Source organism: Mizuhopecten yessoensis, unplaced genomic scaffold (assembly GCF_002113885.1).
Source record: "Mizuhopecten yessoensis strain PY_sf001 unplaced genomic scaffold, ASM211388v2 scaffold10107, whole genome shotgun sequence".
Taxonomy (NCBI): Eukaryota; Metazoa; Mollusca; class Bivalvia; order Pectinida; family Pectinidae; genus Mizuhopecten; species Mizuhopecten yessoensis.
In genome coordinates, this window is record NW_018408382.1 from 243,229 (window position 1) to 261,538 (window position 18,310).

At 33.0% G+C, this 18,310-nt stretch overlaps 1 protein-coding gene across 1 annotated transcript; it reads right to left on the reverse strand.

The window, feature by feature from the left end:
* Positions 1–484: 484 nt before the first annotated feature.
* LOC110459530 (ubiquitin-conjugating enzyme E2 H) lies at positions 485–17,025 on the reverse strand. The gene is made up of 7 exons (XM_021511837.1): positions 16,873–17,025; positions 11,291–11,367; positions 9,906–9,980; positions 9,591–9,630; positions 9,188–9,240; positions 8,593–8,721; positions 485–6,358 (listed from the first exon to the last, which is right to left on the reverse strand). The coding sequence occupies exons 1-7, from the start codon at positions 16,923–16,925 to the stop codon at positions 6,240–6,242; spliced, it is 546 nt and encodes a 181-aa protein (XP_021367512.1). The 5' UTR covers positions 16,926–17,025; the 3' UTR covers positions 485–6,239.
* Positions 17,026–18,310: the final 1,285 nt, after the last annotated feature.

Genomic DNA, 18,310 nt, shown 5'->3' on the forward strand with positions numbered 1-18,310 from the left:
CATATTTGCTAGACTCAAATACCAGTACTCTTGATGGATGGAAGGGCTCTATATTACCCTTTGGGCAACCATTCCCCCTTAGTCCTCGAGACAATGCCTTGGGTCGGACCCAGCATGCTAATAGGATGGTGGGCTACAAATTTTGTTGAAATGGCATAAACTGGTGACTCCAGGTGAGTAGTACAGAAGATACGCCCTGGACGAAATCTTTGGACAGACAGACGGATTGAGTATAAAACTTTATAGTCCCCCCCCCTCACCTTAACTGGTGGGCGACTAACATTGAAAGCTGAATGGATATTACCATGTAATTATGATTCCACGGAGATGTAGGCCTACATCAACTTTCATCATTTGGCATTTACCTTGGCAGAAGAGTTCAGAAAACAGTACACAAAACACCTACTGGTGTCACTACGACCGATGCAAATGAAGAATAGAAAGCTGTATACAGAGAACCGAGATACATACCAAAGAGACACAGTTTTAGGATTTAACATTTTTTATTCATTTCCTTAAAGAATAAATACATATTGATCTAGTATAATGTGCTAAAATCATTTATCTCAGTCTACAAATTACATGTACTGGTAAACAGATGCCACATGCATGCATTATCAAAATGAGGTGCAGAACGATAACAAATGATAAGTTCAGGGGTATCTATACAGTGAAAAAAATGCTGGTCAACCAAGAATTCTAAACTAATGACCTACCCGCAACAAATTCTTGGCTTCAAATTTCCGTCATGGTTTTCTAATTGGTTGACTGGAAAGGTTTAAACTTCCACTGCTTTGATCAAAAGTGACTAGATTTGTATTGACAAGGGCCAAATTTGTTTAGTACATCTGGAAGATTAAGGTGAGAATTAAGTTTAGGAATGTGTGTTTAAACAAGACATACATGAACATATGATGTGCAATGTTGTTGTTTTTTTGTTCAATTAAAAGCTACAGTACATGTGCTGATCATGAAATGTAGTACTCCATAATGATGCATTCCTGAAGAATGAACATGAAATCTTTAACGAAGTAGATTATCTAGGAGCTTTAAGGTTTAAAAAAAAAAAAAAATCTCGATGAATTTCTAGTATTTTTATTACCAGGAGGTCTCATTGAATTGTTTTTCCTTTTAGAATCCTGAATTGGAGTGCAAGAATTTGGGTGGTATGTTACAAATTAATGAGGCTATTTTTAGAACTGCTGGATACTTTTAAGTAAGTATATCCTGAGGATACCCGATGGTTCACAGGTACAACTTTACATAACAACAGTATCCAATTACATGTACCAAACAATTCAGAAATAATTTTCACAAATGAATTCAACAATCATAATCCCTTGGTTTATAAACTTTACAAACAAGATTACAATCCGATGTCTATATCCTTAGTCCAACCTAGTCAAAAATTTTAAGAATGGTTTTCCATGTGATCTGCACCAGCTATATATTTTCAGTAACAATATTTTTCAGTGCGTGTACAATTTAAGTTAATTCACTTAATCAAACTTGCAACTTGCTATATTTTCTAAAAGATTTCTTTTTTAATTACTTATTGTATGTTTGCTACAGGTCGACATGAAAACAACCCAGTGAATTTACTATCCAGCACAGTAATAATTTCCAAAGCATATATTCCATCTTAAAATACAAATGACACTGACAAATATTTTGCCTTATATGCAACACGTCATAATATATACTTCACATTGTTTTATACTGAGTATACAATGGAACATTGTCCGGACAATAAGTTTCAGATGAAAGTCTGGCATAACAATTTTTTGGGGAATAATGAAACATGAATTGTCAACAAAATGTGATCACTTACCAGTATCCTGGTAGCAAGTAGCAAGTAGCTATTAAAGCGTGCAAGACAATTCAAGATTCCATCATATACAGGTTTCTTGGTCACACAAATAGACCTAATAATTAACATGTAGGTCTGACCTTAGTATTACTGGTTTGAAATTGGTACAATGCTTCGACCATTTTTAAGACAAATTTGATGCAAGTAACACATATTTGACCTTGGTAGCTCAGATTTGACCTTGGTAACACATGTTTGACCTTGTTAATACATGTTTAACCTTGGCAACACTGTTTTGACCTTGATAGCTCATATCTGACCTTGGTAACATTTTTGACTTTTGCAACAGGTTTGACCTCGGTAATACATGTTTGACCTTGGTATCACTGTTTTCACTTTTGTAGCTCATATTTTACCTTGGTAACATGTGTTTGATCTTGGCAACACTGTGTTGACCTTGGTAACACATGTTTAACCTTGATAACGCTGTGTTGACCTTGTTAGCTCATTTGTTTGACCTTGATAACTACTAAGTCTATTACATAACTATAACCCCAGGACACATTAACAAATTAAGCAAAAAACAAATCACAAATGATATATATCAACATAGGTTAATTATCAATACATATAATGGGTAAGTAGCATTAAAATAAATCAACAGGAAAAATCAATACATTCAAATGTCAATGCTATTTTCCCACATTTAAGAACTTGTGTATAACATCTTTTGAACAGAATTAACAGGTTTTGGTACATTTTTTCTGTGATGGTTTCGAGAATTGAAAAATGAAAGAAAACTTGAAAAAAATCTTACAATACATGACATTCCTTCATGGAAATAGGTTTTTGTATCTGTGAAATGTAAAATTTCATTAGAAGATTGCTTTAATTGTGCACTTTTAAAATGACTTAAGAATCAGTGCATGCTTAAATCTTTGTGAAATCCATCAGAACAAGCTCAACAGTCAATGTAAAATGCTGTGTTTTCAACAATGATAATGACTTCAAGAAGATTGATAATGTTTGTTTTCTTCATTTTAGTACTGTGTTCATACATTTAAATAATGAAAATGACATGACTGACAATAGTTTAATATCCTACTAGAACAAAAATCACCACATGGGGAAAAAACTTCTATAAATTTGATGGTCAGATGTTACTCTTTGATATGTAGACCCTAATATCAGTACTCAATGCCTTACATAGCCGAGTATTGGAGATTCAAATGTAAATTCATTGTCTTCAACAAATTTACAAAGTATGAAAGTTATACGCCATACAGAATGTTGCAGAAAGTGTTTTTTTAGTTTTTTTTATTAAAACCAGTGAATATGAAATGAAAGTGATATAGGACAATAATTTAATCCTAAACACCTAAACAAGTTGAATATTCTTTTCAATATCTTTGAAAACCATTTTATCAAATGAAAACAATTAGAAATATCTTACTGATATCAGAAAACAGTACGGAAAACCTGGCATACATGTATACAATCAAACGTAACTATTGTCTGACAGAAAGGATAGTGCGACTGAATTCTTTAAAGTAAAACATAACAGGGAAATGTAGCAAAACAAAGATAAAATGCATTGTACTATTAAAAGCTGAAAAATCACTTCGGCATCCATAACCAGGTTCTCACACACGACATGCAATCCTTTACACCCCTATCGCTCATACACGCACCACACATCAGGCACAAATCACGCGAACAGACACAAGTTTATCATTCAAATATATATATATGTTAGAAAATTCAAGATGCAATAAATTCTCATCAAAATCTCTTTCTATGCCAAATATCATTTTCATTTACCCAAAATTCATCTGAAACAGGTAGTTCTGTCTGACTTTTCTTATCTCATCTAACACATGCCTCCAGACAAACAATTTTTGATCTTTAAAAGAAATGTAATTCATTTTATCACAAAGAATGATTTTATCTTATTTTTTGCTATTAATTAACTTAAACTAATTCCTCCTACTTTTTCTAAAGGAATGTAATAGAAGTAATTTCCAAAATTTAAAAAGTCAATTCAAATCTTGACAGAATAAATTTGCATATAATTTCTTTTAGTGATGTTTCATTAAGATAATTGAATTTGTAATTCCTCCGTTATTTTATTACTAATTAAGAAATTCGAAGTTTGATTTCCCTAATCATTTTATTTTAAAATGTAAAAACAAAATTGCACGTAACAAATACTAATATCTTTTGTGTTGTTTAAAGATATTAACGCCTAAAACAGTGATCACAATCAATTGGATAAATCAATATATTTTTCAACTATTAAAATCACATTAAAATTGATATTTCTTGCATATCAAAAACATTGTGTAGAGTCTTGTATCTACATTACATCAAAACACATTTGCAGGCATATTGCATTTTGGATTTTCCTAAACAACATGATTAATAATCAATGATACACTACATGAACTCCGTTGGGAGAAGACCAGGGGATGGCTAACGTTGGTTTTAATTCCACACAAAGGGTCAACTTTCATGAATCCTCTATATCAACACAATATTATACATAACCCAACGACACTTGCAGCAATGTTTCAACATTAACGAGGTATCTTTAGTCAGTGCTACAGGTACCTGTAATCTTAACAGGGCATTTGTTTAGAATAAACCAATCTTTCTTCAAATTTTTACCTTTTCTCTCTTCAAAGCATAAAAACAAAATGTGATGCTTATCTTTTCTTAATTTACTCTGTCTTTAAACAAATTTAACACTTGTGAAAGGAGTTTCTATGATAATATTTGAGTACAAAGATCAATAAACTATTCACTGTTCCTTTTTTTTTCTCCGTGTCTTTAACATAATCACTACATACAATGAAAAATCAAGCAAGAACTTGCATGTTGTGCCAACTCTGGTTTTAATATTATATTGACTTTTCAAGAATATTTCTGTTTCTTTTAATGGGACATAACTTTTATAATTACTATAAAAGATACAACTGGTCTTAAAATGCATGTCCCCGGTAACTGAATAGCTGCACAAAATATTTTCATAAACATTGTCCCATTTCTACTTTTCAGCTATGTCAATGTATTATTTAAAATAAAATTACTTGACATTTTCGTTTTATTTAGAAGTTGGGCCATATTTGTTCCAAATATAGTTATTGCTATGTATAACTTCATAATGATTTCGAAAACATTTGAAACAGTTTTTTTCCCAAAAAGCTTTCTGAAGGCTTCATTTGTAAGAAAGAAAGTCTGAAAGACAAAATGGGTAGAAAAACAGATTTGTAGCACTGTGAAATGACTGAAAGACCAGACAAAGAATCAATCTGTTTGAAAGTCAAATTAAGGTAACAATAAAATACATGTCGCCTTGTTAGCTGTTCCTTAAAAAGACAAGATATAACATTTCAACAATTCCAAACATCTATCATCTATTGTGATTAAAATTATTTTTTTAAATAAATGTGTCTTTCAAATAAAATTCTGAAGTGCATATTAAGCATATGCAACGAATGTCATAAATTTCTCGTAAGAGTATTGAACTTTGAAATGTACTCGAGAATGAAATATTTTAAATTTCTTTTTTGTAAAATAATTAATTTGAATCCAAGTCCATAGGCATGCATCAGCATACCATACAATTAAGCTATGAACATATACAATACAAACTCAACACAAGCTTAAGTTGTATCAATCTAACATCTCCTCTGGAGTAAAACCCTTAATACAGCAAGTATGGTTTCTTATACAAAACACCTGTTTCCACTCAGTACCCTATGAAGATTATTATATTTATGGACTTTTCTTCACCAACTAAAACCATTTCATGCAAATAAACCACAGATAGATCTGACTAGACAAGGAAAGTCTACCATTTTGTCAATACAATCAACAACAGGTACCCTGAGCTTTCACTGGAAAATAAAACTATTTCAATGGAACACATTTTGTATCAGATTTGACCTCTAAAAATACCTACTGAAATAACAGAGAATTTTGATCAGATCGAAATTGCCTTCGTGGATGTTGATTTGATAAAAAAATATCCCTGAGTTTATATTGTGATCGACAGAGGATAAAGGAAAGCATTATCTCTCTTCAGCATTTAGCAGTCATAAAAAGGTTTACATTGTCTTTTCATTTGAACTAGCTTCTTGCAAAACAATCTTCATCTGAAGGCAATATGGTATGAAAAGTGAAACTAATCAATCTGATAGATCTCATGTGGCTTAAAAGAACGAAATGGCTCAACTTAATACAGAAATTTTGACAGAGACAAATCCTGAACTCTGAAAATAAACATGAAGTCATATAACAACAGACTGGTCCAGATCTCAGACGTCCCTGTAGCAACAGACAAGTGTCGCACAGTCACTGATCCCCATGGTCGGTGAGAGGATGATGTACTTGTATGTACAGATGAGAATGTCTAGTGTACGATGTGTTATAGCTCCATGTCCTGTGCCTCATCCTCGGAGAAGTCACTCATGGAGCTCTCACTAGACGATGACTGATGCTCTTGTTCTCGAAGGGCCTCTTCTGTTGCATACTTTCTAACATACTCTGTCAACATAAAAAACAGCACCATTTTGTTTAGTTACACACTTCCTAACATACTCTGTCAACATAAGAAACAGCCCCATTTTGTTTAGTTACACACTTCCTAACATCCTCTGTCAACATAAGAAACAGCACCATTTTGTATAGTTACATACTTTCTAACATACTCTGTCAACATAAGAAACAGCACCATTATGGTTAGTTACATACTTCCTAACATACTGTATCAACATAAGAAACAGCACCATTTTGGTTAGTTACATACTTCCTAACAAACTGTATCAACATAAGAAACAGCACCATTTTGTTTAGTTAAACACTTCGTAACATACTCTGTCAACATAAGAAACAGCACCATTTGGTTAGTTACATACTTCCTAATTAACATACTCTGTCAACATAAGAAACAGCACCATTATGGGTAGTTACATACTTCCTAACATACTGTATCAACATAAGAAACAGCACCATTTTGGTTAGTTACATACTTTCTAACATACTCTGTCAACATAAGAAACAGCACCATTATGGTTAGTTACATACTTCCTAACATACTGTATCAACATAAGAAACAGCACCATTTTGGTTAGTTACATACTTCCTAACATACTCGGTCAACATAAGAAACAGCACCATTTTGGTTAGTTACATACTTCCTAACAAACTGTATCAACATAAGAAACAGCACCATTTTGTTTAGTTACATAATTCCTAACATACTCTGTCAACATAAGAAACAGCACCATTATGGGTAGTTACATACTTCCTAACATACTGTATCAACATAAGAAACAGCACCATTTTGGTTAGTTACATACTTTCTAACATACTCTGTCAACATAAAAAACAGCACCATTTCATTTAGTTACATACTTCCTAACATACTCTGTCAACATAAAAAACAGCACCATTTTGTTTAGTTACACACTTCCTAACATACTCTGTCAACATAAGAAACAGCCCCATTTTGTTTAGTTACACACTTCCTAACATCCTCTGTCAACATAAGAAACAGCACCATTTTGTATAGTTACATACTTCCTAACACACTCTGTCAACATAAAAAACAGCACCATTTTGTTTAGTTACACACTTCCTAACATACTCTGTCAACATAAGAAACAGCACCATTTTGGTTAGTTACATACTTCCTAACATACTCTGTCAACATAAGAAACAGCACCATTTGGTTAGTTACATACTTCCTAATTAACATACTCTGTCAACATAAGAAACAGCACCATTTTGTTTAGTTACATACTTCCTAACATCCTCTGTCAACATAAGAAACAGCACCATTTTGGTTAGTTACATACTTCCTAACATACTCTGTCAACATAAGAAACAGCACCATTATGGTTAGTTACATACTTCCTAACATACTGTATCAACATAAGAAACAGCACCATTTTGGTTAGTTACATACTTCCTAACATACTCGGTCAACATAAGAAACAGCACCATTTTGGTTAGTTGCATTTTTTCTAACATACTGTATCAATATACCAAATGGCCCTATTTTAATAAAGTAATATATTACATCATAGAGGTGCACATTTTATAATGTAGTAATTTCAATTATTTTTGTTTTAAAATTGAAATTAATTACCTGAAATGACAATCTTTATACTAGAGGACATACCTGAATAAATATATGGGGAACAGGTAGACATTTTTTATGACATCTGCCTTCCACATATTTATTCTGGCTGGGTCCCACTTTATAACCTTATAAATGTTAACCCCCCCCCCCCAATGATGTACATTGTAAATTTGTACACTTATTTTTTTGGTATTATCAAAATTATTCTATCTGGAATAGCCATTAGCATATATATATAATGATGATGCCACATTAATGCAACGTTGGTTTCAAGAAGCTGAGTTTGTTTAGGGCCTTTCTTTTATTAGATAAACATGAAAAATACAACTTTTTTCTTCTTCCAACAAAGGTGTTTCTTGTTTCTATACCAAGAGTTGAACAGTGGCAATTTACTCTCATTTGTGATTTGAACATATTTTACGAAATAAGTGTAATCCCTATTGGAACTTAAATTTTCATCATCATTCTTCTATCTCTTTTCATACAAAGTCTCATAAGTCTGTTCAATATTTCATAACATCAGTATTTCTATACTAATCCATATGATATTTTTTCTTTTATCTCCAAACCATGACTTGAGATATTTTGGCTGTTAGCTGACATCCAGATATTTGTATCAAATATAAACATTTACCTTGTACTTTCTTTTTGTAGTCCTCTGGCTTGTGCAGGTACATGGCAGCTGCGTCTCCATTTAAAGGATCTATTGGGTTAGGGTAGGTCAGGAGCTGGGGCAAGAAAGACTCAAAGATGTTGGACAGGTCTGCAACACATTAGGCTTACGTGTTAACACATTTATATCCCAAATCAAATCATGTATATTTTAATGTAAACTAATTTGTTTTTACATACATAGTGCTTTTGGTGTATAAAGTCTTAATAAATCTGTTAAATCTATTATAATATATAAGTAAAAGTTGTTGTTTTCCAACGAAATGTAACATGAAACAACAGATATTATTTACTTGGCCCGAGAGTGACTGTTAAGACAAAACAAACAAATATTGCTCTTTTCCATACATTCTTACCTAAATCTTCGCTATATATATTCATATCAAATAGAATTCTAAAACTTTGAATATTGATATGTTTTCAATCTTGAACACCTACATATCGAAAAATTAACTGGTAATTAATATATATTGCAAAAGAAATCAAACTTCATGAAAATAATACAATGTACCTTCGTCTTTATTTTAAACAATAGATATTCCGCATTAAATACTTGCCATACAGAGCTGTCCATGCTTGGTTGATGACGTCTAAACACACTGTACCCGACCTGTAAGAAAAACACTCGAAATAATACGTGAACATTTACAATAAAGTCATCAGGGATACAGATGCTAAGTTGCACAACACAATTTTCAACTTTTTGGGGCATTGTGTTGTATCTGAAATTAAATAAACTGTAAAATCTCTACAAGCATATGGAAATGTTCTTATACATACATTTTGTGACAATAAAGTTTACATATCCTCAGTGTGATTACCACATTAGTGGTGTTTCACAAAATTCTGATAAAAAAATATTTTCTGACTGATAATCTTATTTCAGTCTATCCTTCCTGCTAATTTTATTAATTTTATTAGCAGGGATATACCTGGGTAAAAAGAAAAGTATGGACTTACACTTCATCTATGTTAGGATGGAAGATCCTATTCATGAAACCTAGAAATGGAAATAAAGGCATCATTCACATGAAACCATTCACTCAGGTTTTACATTTTTACTATTTTAACTTGTTTAATTTCAAGAACACATTCACCAATTACAGTACTGTGAAAACATGATCATCTTATTTAATCTTTCTTTTACTTGTTGGATAGCAACTCATCACCAGGATTGATTTATATATGAAATTGGAACCATTGACGTCATAACCAGTGATTGGTTAGGATGTTAACACAACTGTTATGCAGATAAATTTCTAAACAGAAGCAAACCTATGGAAGGTGACTTGAAAGGGTACTTCTCGGGTAAATCCACCCTAACTTTCCACACACCTCCTTCATATGGAGCTGAAATAATAAGTCAATATTCATCATTAACAAACAAGGCATTGCAGGCTATACGGATGCCCTTGTGAAATGCAAACTGGAACAAGAGATAATTTTGTGAACATGTTTTTGAAGTTTCATGCAACCAGATAAGAAATGAAGTCTGTAGAACAGTTTCTATCAAATTCTACTCATAGTAAAATAACAATGACCTAGTTTGTGACTGCAGGAGGTTGAAATGTCAATTCAAATATGGGATGATGTTTATGAACATGTGTGTGACGCTTCATGACAAATCGAAAAACAAATGAAGTCTGTAGTGCAATTTCTATCAAGCTCTATATTTACAGTAACAGTGACCTAGTTTTTGACCACAGAAGGTCAAAACACAATCTGGTACAAGAGGTGATGTTTGTGAACCCGTGTGAAGATTCGTGGCAATTGGAAAAGAAATAGTCTGTAGAGCAGTTTCATCCAAAATTTCTATGTATCTATCTATAGCTTAGTATCATTCAGTGACCTACTTTTTCACTGTAGAAGGTTGAAACTTTAACTTGTACGAGAGGTGAGTTTTGTGAACATATTTTTTGACCACAGAAGGTTGAAACATGAACTCAAACAAGAGGTATGCTTGTGAACATGTATGACCGTGAAGTTTCGTAACAATTAAATATATATACACATATATACAAGCAGATCCCTATATACCTTAGACAACCCATCACAAAGTTATAATAATCACAATAGTGATCAACCCTGGTATATATTTAATTCAACCCTGGTATATATTTAATTCAACCCTGGTATATAATTGATTCAACCCTGGTATATATTTAATTCAACACTGGTATATAATTAATTCAACCCTGGTATATATTTAATTCAACCCTGGTATATATTTAATTCAACCATGGTATATATTTAATTCAACCCTGGTATATACTTAATTCAACCCTGGTATATAATCAATAATAAGTGCTGAAGCTAATAATGCTTCCTTCAGCAATTTCCTGAGTTTCTTTGGCAACATATTGTATCATTTGGATTCAATTCAATATTGTACAATAATATTATCAAGTCAATTTAATTAGATCTAGACCTGATCATTGATGATGCTTGAAACAAATTCAATCATACAAGCATATGAAAAACAGTATATTACATTATTCTGTTCAAGATCATAAAATATGAAATTATGTATGATAGCTTGAATCCTTCTTAACACATATTAATTGAAGATTAATTCAGCCAACTTGAAAGAACAATGAAACTTTTATTTATTTTTGCACCCTATGCAGCCAGTACAACATATTGTTTAAGTAAATACTCACTGCTCACAGGTCCATAGAACTTCACTATGAACTCATTCAGGCCTCCAAGAATAGTGACCTCATGTTTGCTCTCAATCCTGAAGTCTTGGTTAAGGTTATATTATAAGCATCAGTACTTCTGTGTATATTTTACAGATGTGAACATACCACATGATATTGTAAATCAAAAATTGGATTTTTATGAGGACTGGGGCATTTGACATACCAATTATTTTTAATAAAATTGTCAAAATGCAAAATGTGTCGCAGTACTCCATTTATTTACAAAAAGAAAATGAATTCCTTCTTATATTCCAAAAATTATTGATAAGGTTTTACCACTTTTGGCATAATTAGCACTCCTTCCCCTATTAGCACCCCTCCTTTTTCTTTTGAAAGGAATTGAAATTTTATAGACTCCCTCCCAAACCTAACCAGGCCCAGTCAATGATTAATAGTACTTACACTTTAACTCATTAACCCCTGAAATTTCATAATGAACTATTCCAACCTATGAATAGGAAGAGTTCAATTGTGTCTTCAGGGGTGAATTAAAGCAGAGATTTGTGTCTGATGATCATGGACAGCTCTGTATGGCTTGACTTCCTATGAAGCAGATTAAATATTTTATTTTCAAACTCCGGCCACACTTGAATGTTTATGATGTCTTTCAGTGATAGCAACTGGTTGAAGTTGCACAAATTTTCTATCACAAGTCACATTTAATTATTGTTATAAATGTCCCCTTTTAAGCCAATTTTTTAAAGTGTCCTGGGTGCTCACTACGACGAATATGGTATAAAGACTTTTAGGACATAATGAACAATACCAACAACCAATAACAACACCCAAAGAATGGTGTGATGTTCATCACTTGTGTTTGCTATATGGAGGTTATCTTTGGGTTAAAAACACAATATGATAGAGGCCTATTGTGATAAATGTCAAGTGAAATTATATATAGTACCCGGTAGTGGATGGACATTGTGGCAAGATAACATTATGACATCACACAGGGACTCTGCATGAATGATGCTATTTATAGCCAACTATTATTGCAGGTGGAAAAGAAGCCTGTACATTTTATACCAGAAAAGCTATACATGTACAGTCAAACTGGGGCCATCTTCTTCTGGGTATCATCACGGACTTAGATATCATTGATAACATATCCAATTTGCCATACTTTTATATAACTTTTGATAAAATACAAGTAATTAAATGATGTTGTCTCAATATCATATACTGCTTGAAAACTTGAAAACTGAAAGGAAAAAACTTGGATCCTTTTTGATTTTTTCTACTGAGTCTGGGCTTAATTATTTCACTATTGTCAATGAAATGTGGGTTTTCTCCGGGTACTCCGATTTCCTCCCACATTTAGACCCACCGCACGCTAACATCCGGGCCAACAAGAGTGATTAATATAAGTTGAAATAACTTGTTTCATAATTGTTGTAAAATAAATAAAATTTATATATAATTAAATAAGGTTAATATATGCCACCTGTTTAAGTGCCTCCATAACCACTGGCCTCAAGAATTGAACCCAAATTCCTTAACTGCTCAAGCCAGTATAGGGAGTAACTACAATTTCTAACCACAGGAAATGAGGGGGTTCTTGCACTTGTTGACATTTCATTAGCAGTCAGTAAAGTATTGCAACTATTTGGTTCAAAATAGTTAACATGACTATGATGCTTAACCCCACAAAGATAAAATTAAATTTAGAAGCTCTGTGGTTATGAGAATATCTTTAAACTGAGCTTTTTGTAAGGTATTTAATTACCACAAGTATTTTTAAGGATCCTGATATCAATATTAAAATTTCTGTTTCTCTCCAACCATAAATAAGTGAGGCGTATTATACTCCTTTTATCGCTGAGCAGAAGGCAATGAGAATTTATTTGTTAAAAATAGGGTACTTAATTATAATCTTCAATGCTGAATGGACAGATGCCATTTTCTGTGGTTGTAAATATACAGATTGAAACACTAATGGAAAAAGAACCAACAAGGTGAATTTGATGTATCAACTGTTTTTTTATTGGCCTTAAAAGTTGGGAGGGGGGCAAACATGTTTGTCCCCCCCTCGCCACTTCCTTCACCAGTGCAGGTGCCCTCACACTGATTATCGTTTTCCTGATCAAGAGAACAATATATTGAGACCAAAGGGAAACAAAATCTCTCTGTCACCATATCACCTGCAGGCATTTATAACTAGTTCCATGACATACACTCACTTCCTTGTCCAAACAACCGTATTTATTTGACTGTGACTTGGCCGCCTAGTCAACATATAATCAACCTAGACATAGTTTGCCATAGTATCTACTCTGTTTATAAGCAATATTGTCTCGTCTTTATTTTGAGGAGAAATTTAAACATTTTACCTTCAATATTTTTTAGTTTTTAAATAAACATTTTTATTGAGTTTTATTTGGCTCAAATTCAAGTTACAGCAATTAATTGCATCAAACAGCTACTCCTTAAACTCATTTTGTCAAATAGGGGTCAATACATACATTTTAGACATTTTTAGAATTTGCCAAATGGTTTCTCATTGGAGAGAAATTTTGAAAGTTTACAAGTATGCCATGTTAACAATTATAATACCAATCAATATCTATATATCTGTAAAGACTTGAAGAGTTTTAGACATTTTTAGAATTTGCCTAATGGTTTCTCATTGGAGAGAAATTTTGAAAGTTTACAAGTATGCCATGTTAACAATTATAATACCTATCAATATCTGTATATCTCTGTAAAAACTTGAAGAGTTGAAGTTGGTCATTATATCTCAAGTGTTTCTATCATACCTCTGTATATATACACATGTACCTGGTACGTTTATACATGTAAAATGACATTTGTCACTATATAACGACAATTACATTTATCAATATATAATGACACAGTACATCAGGTACAAAATGATCTTGTTTCTTTGTCCTTAAATGAGGTAGCAGAAGAAAATACCTGATTCCATTGTATCTATAAAGGTAAAGAAAAGATCTTAAAGACTGATACAGAGCCTGAGATATAAGGTGGATGTAAGGGAGTCAGCATGCAAGAGGACAGGAGAAGCTAGGGGTTTCTAGTGGAGAACATGATGAATTGGTTTAACCTTTTCACCCCTGAAGACACATTTGAACTCTTCCAATCCAAAGGTTGGAATAGTTCATTATGAAAGATCAGGGGTGAATGAGTTAAGGAAGATAACAGCTGGTAGAAACTAACTGCTTGTTTAACCTGCAGTGGTTAAATTAAATCAAAGTCATTTATGTTACAGGACAATAGCCAGATGAGCTTCTGTACAAAGACGAGAGAAATATTTTACTTTATAAGTTACTAAAGACGTGCTGCAGACTGTATGAGTCATATATAACTATATATTTATTGATCACTGAGCATCACCAGGGTCATTACAGAGTTTCTTTAGATTTGCATTTCATTTCCTTGTAATAGAGGGTGTTTTCCTTACATCTAAAAGGTTGTTGAATTGCAGTATTTCTTTTACAAGTATGGGTAACAATCACTGTACTTGTATAGTTGGAGCTTGTTCACATAATTATTGATTCTATAATCTCTATATAAATAGATGTGCACAAACTGGGAATTATTTTGCAAATTGCTGCTCAACATACCACATGTCTGCAGTTGTATTGTATTGGTTTTCTGGGAGTAAATTGAATGTGCACTGCTGGATGCATCGCTGAACAGTACTGTATTCATTGTTGCAAAAGACAACCACGTTCACACTATTTTATTTTTCATACCCATAGAAACAGAAAGTGATTTCTATCATTACTTTTTTTTTATTAGATTGGCAAGTTAAAGAAAACCCATGGAAGAGGTATATTGTCAGTTTCTTTTATCTACGCCACAACCCCTCATCTGCTAACTAAAACATAAAACTATCACATGGTTTGGTTGGTCTGCTACAAGTTGTCTCGTGTCAGATCTGGTCTCTTTACCAAACATCTTTAATTCACCAGGTCAAAGTTGTCCAGCGTAATTTTCATTTATTTTTTATGTTTTAAGGCACACGTTGACTACAATTCCATGTCTTACGCTGACACTTGTAGGCATTTTAATCTTCCCAGCCTCGAACATAGGCGGGCATTTTTAGACTGTGTATTTCTTTACAAATGTGTTAATAGTGCTTTTGATTGTCCATATTTAGTCAAGCAAATGTGTTTTTTAGTCCCTGGTCGTAATCTATGATCAATTCGTTTTTACCAGTTTTACTGCCAGAGAAGTAGAATACACGTTAGAAAGTATAGTATTCAATTTAATTTTAACTATCTTGATTTTGCACCAGACTGTGATATGTTTTGTTCCTCTCTCGCTGAGTTCAAAGTACAGTTAAAGAATATTTGCTATCACTAATTCCTTTTGTTTTACATATGAGTATCTTTTAGTCTGTGTTACATGCATAACTGACTGTGCTATTTTATACTTGTGTTGTAATGTTGTTATCCATTCTGTAAGTGGACCCTTGGGTCTGTTGAATTGGAAATAAATAAATAAATTGGAAATAAATAAACAAGCACCACTCAAGTACGATATCCATCAACATTTATACCAGGTATTTTTTGTGAACGTCCTTGTTATCCTTGGTAAATGTAAGAACCCTGTTTAATTAAATGAGTTCCTTGTCATTAAAACAATGTATGAGTCAGGAATCTTAATATGTAGCAGACCAAAATCAAAAATAACTTTGTAAACATTTCCTTTCCCACTGCTACCATACATTGGGATAAATCTGGACTGAATATAAAACAGTAACAAGAACTTAAACATTTATGCTATGAAAAGACAGGGAATTTGAACTAAAAGTTGGCATGTAATGTAACCCTTATTGTAAAAGTAATGTACTTGAAATCATTTTAGTTTAGGCTAAATATATATCTGCATTAATTATGAATTACAAGCTAGAATAATTTCGAGTACAGAATAAAAGTCATTCACAAATGTATTGTTACTTTTAATATATATGGATATTTTTATATTTAAGTAACACGAAGGTATCCCAGTTTTCATTTGTAAACAGAAGAGCAAGATCATAATAACCCAATATCGAAGTTTAGGTTCACTGGACAACATATACATGCACATACTTGAACTAGAGAGGACATTTAAACGAATAAATGAAACCAATATCGAGCCCTTATTTTTCACAAGAAGAACTTATTTGACAACGAAAATGAAATTTGCTTTCAATTCTACACCAGTTGTCAGTCGGGTTTGCTTACAGAAGGACAATGTTATTCACCTGCAAAAATTAATGAAGTTGCGAGCACTCTCCTTGCACCAGTAGGTCACCTCCTAAACCACTACAATTGTCGATCGATCTATTTAAATATAAGTGCAATAAATAAGCATTACACTGCGATCCATCCAATTTTTCTTCCTAAAAACTTGGCGGATGATAACCCCATAGAAATCAATGGGTTTCGTGCAGAAATAGGATATGAATATAAGCAGATGACGAAATGTCCATAACAGGCTGTAACCAATCCGTAGGTTTTCACAACAGGAAAAATAATGGATATAGGCTACATGGTGATCATACTCAAGAAATTGCTTTCAAAGGATACAGTTTAACAACATCTGTATCCATTCTTCGTTTTCCTGGACTTGGTGATGACATTTTGGGCGAGTATTCCTGCGTCAAAAACTGTTTTACGTCTGTGCCTCAAAATAACAACAATGATGGCGGAGCTGTAAAATCAATGCATGACGATTGGTCACATGATCAAATAAGCCCCTCCTCTACGAGTATTATTTTTTTACAATGCGTTATATTTCTTTTCAAGTGTTTACTCTTCTGCCATTTTATCATGGTTTTATAAACTTTCAATGCATTTTGTTATGACAAACAGATCGAACTCCGTCAAATTTCCAGCACATATCTCGAAAGGTCAAAGGTAATAACCAATGACATTTGTCACGTGACAGGAATGCCACGAGGTCATGATCATCAGCTGAGCGATGTAAACAAAACAATCTCGGTTACGCACTGAATATATATTAGGGTCATTATGTGCACATTCATACATGAACAACTCGTTCATAGGCTTTGATAATGAACGCCGCATTTGCTAACACAGTTCGTTGATAAAAATACGATGACGCGACCATAATCATCAAAGCTGTATTTCCTCCAAAACGGATTTTTTTTATTACACATTGGGGCCAACGTTGTGTTACATGTCTACTGTACGTAAACAAAGGCAATAATTTCTAAGATATTATATAGTTATGGCTCCGGTGAAAGTTGATATGTCATATAATTTGAAGTGTTCAATGTTTGCTTCAAGTTTTGTTAATTGTCTCTGATTCGATAAAACAAAATAGCAATCAAAAAGCGGACGAAATCGATCCTTACTTTGCATCATCATCTTCATCTTCATCTGATATACTTCCTCCGTCGATACCGACGATTACGGAAGTAATTCTAATTTCAAAACACAATATTAAAAACAATTAATGTTAATTGTTACATTATAATTTGCCTGTCCTTGAAAATACCGAAAAATCAGCGGAAATCCGTCTCCAAGTTAGCTGCGGGAACCGCAGCTTCTAGAATCTAGAATCTATGTCCGAATTTTTTTATTGTTATCGGACCATAGATCACAATAGTTGAAGAGTTTAATTGCCTTTCCCGCCCGTCCATGTGTATGTGCGTCCGTATATGGCATTTGTGTGAGACTTTGCTTTCAGCTCCTTTACATCATTGTTCGAAATGTAGGTCACTGCAACCAATATATTTTCCGCGTCACTGACTCTGGTTAGACTTTGCGTTTATAGCTCCATTATCTCTGATACTAGATCTAGAAGTCCTACAGTCATCAATCTTAGTATTGAGATTACATCTTCATGAATGATACACGGTCATGTTACTGTGACCCCCTTTTTTTGCTTTCCGTTTCATTCATTTGGTTAGACTTTTCGTTTAGCACCATTTAGTGATACCACTGTCATCAAACTTTATGTGCACTTACATCCTCATGAGTACTGCACAGTCACGTGACA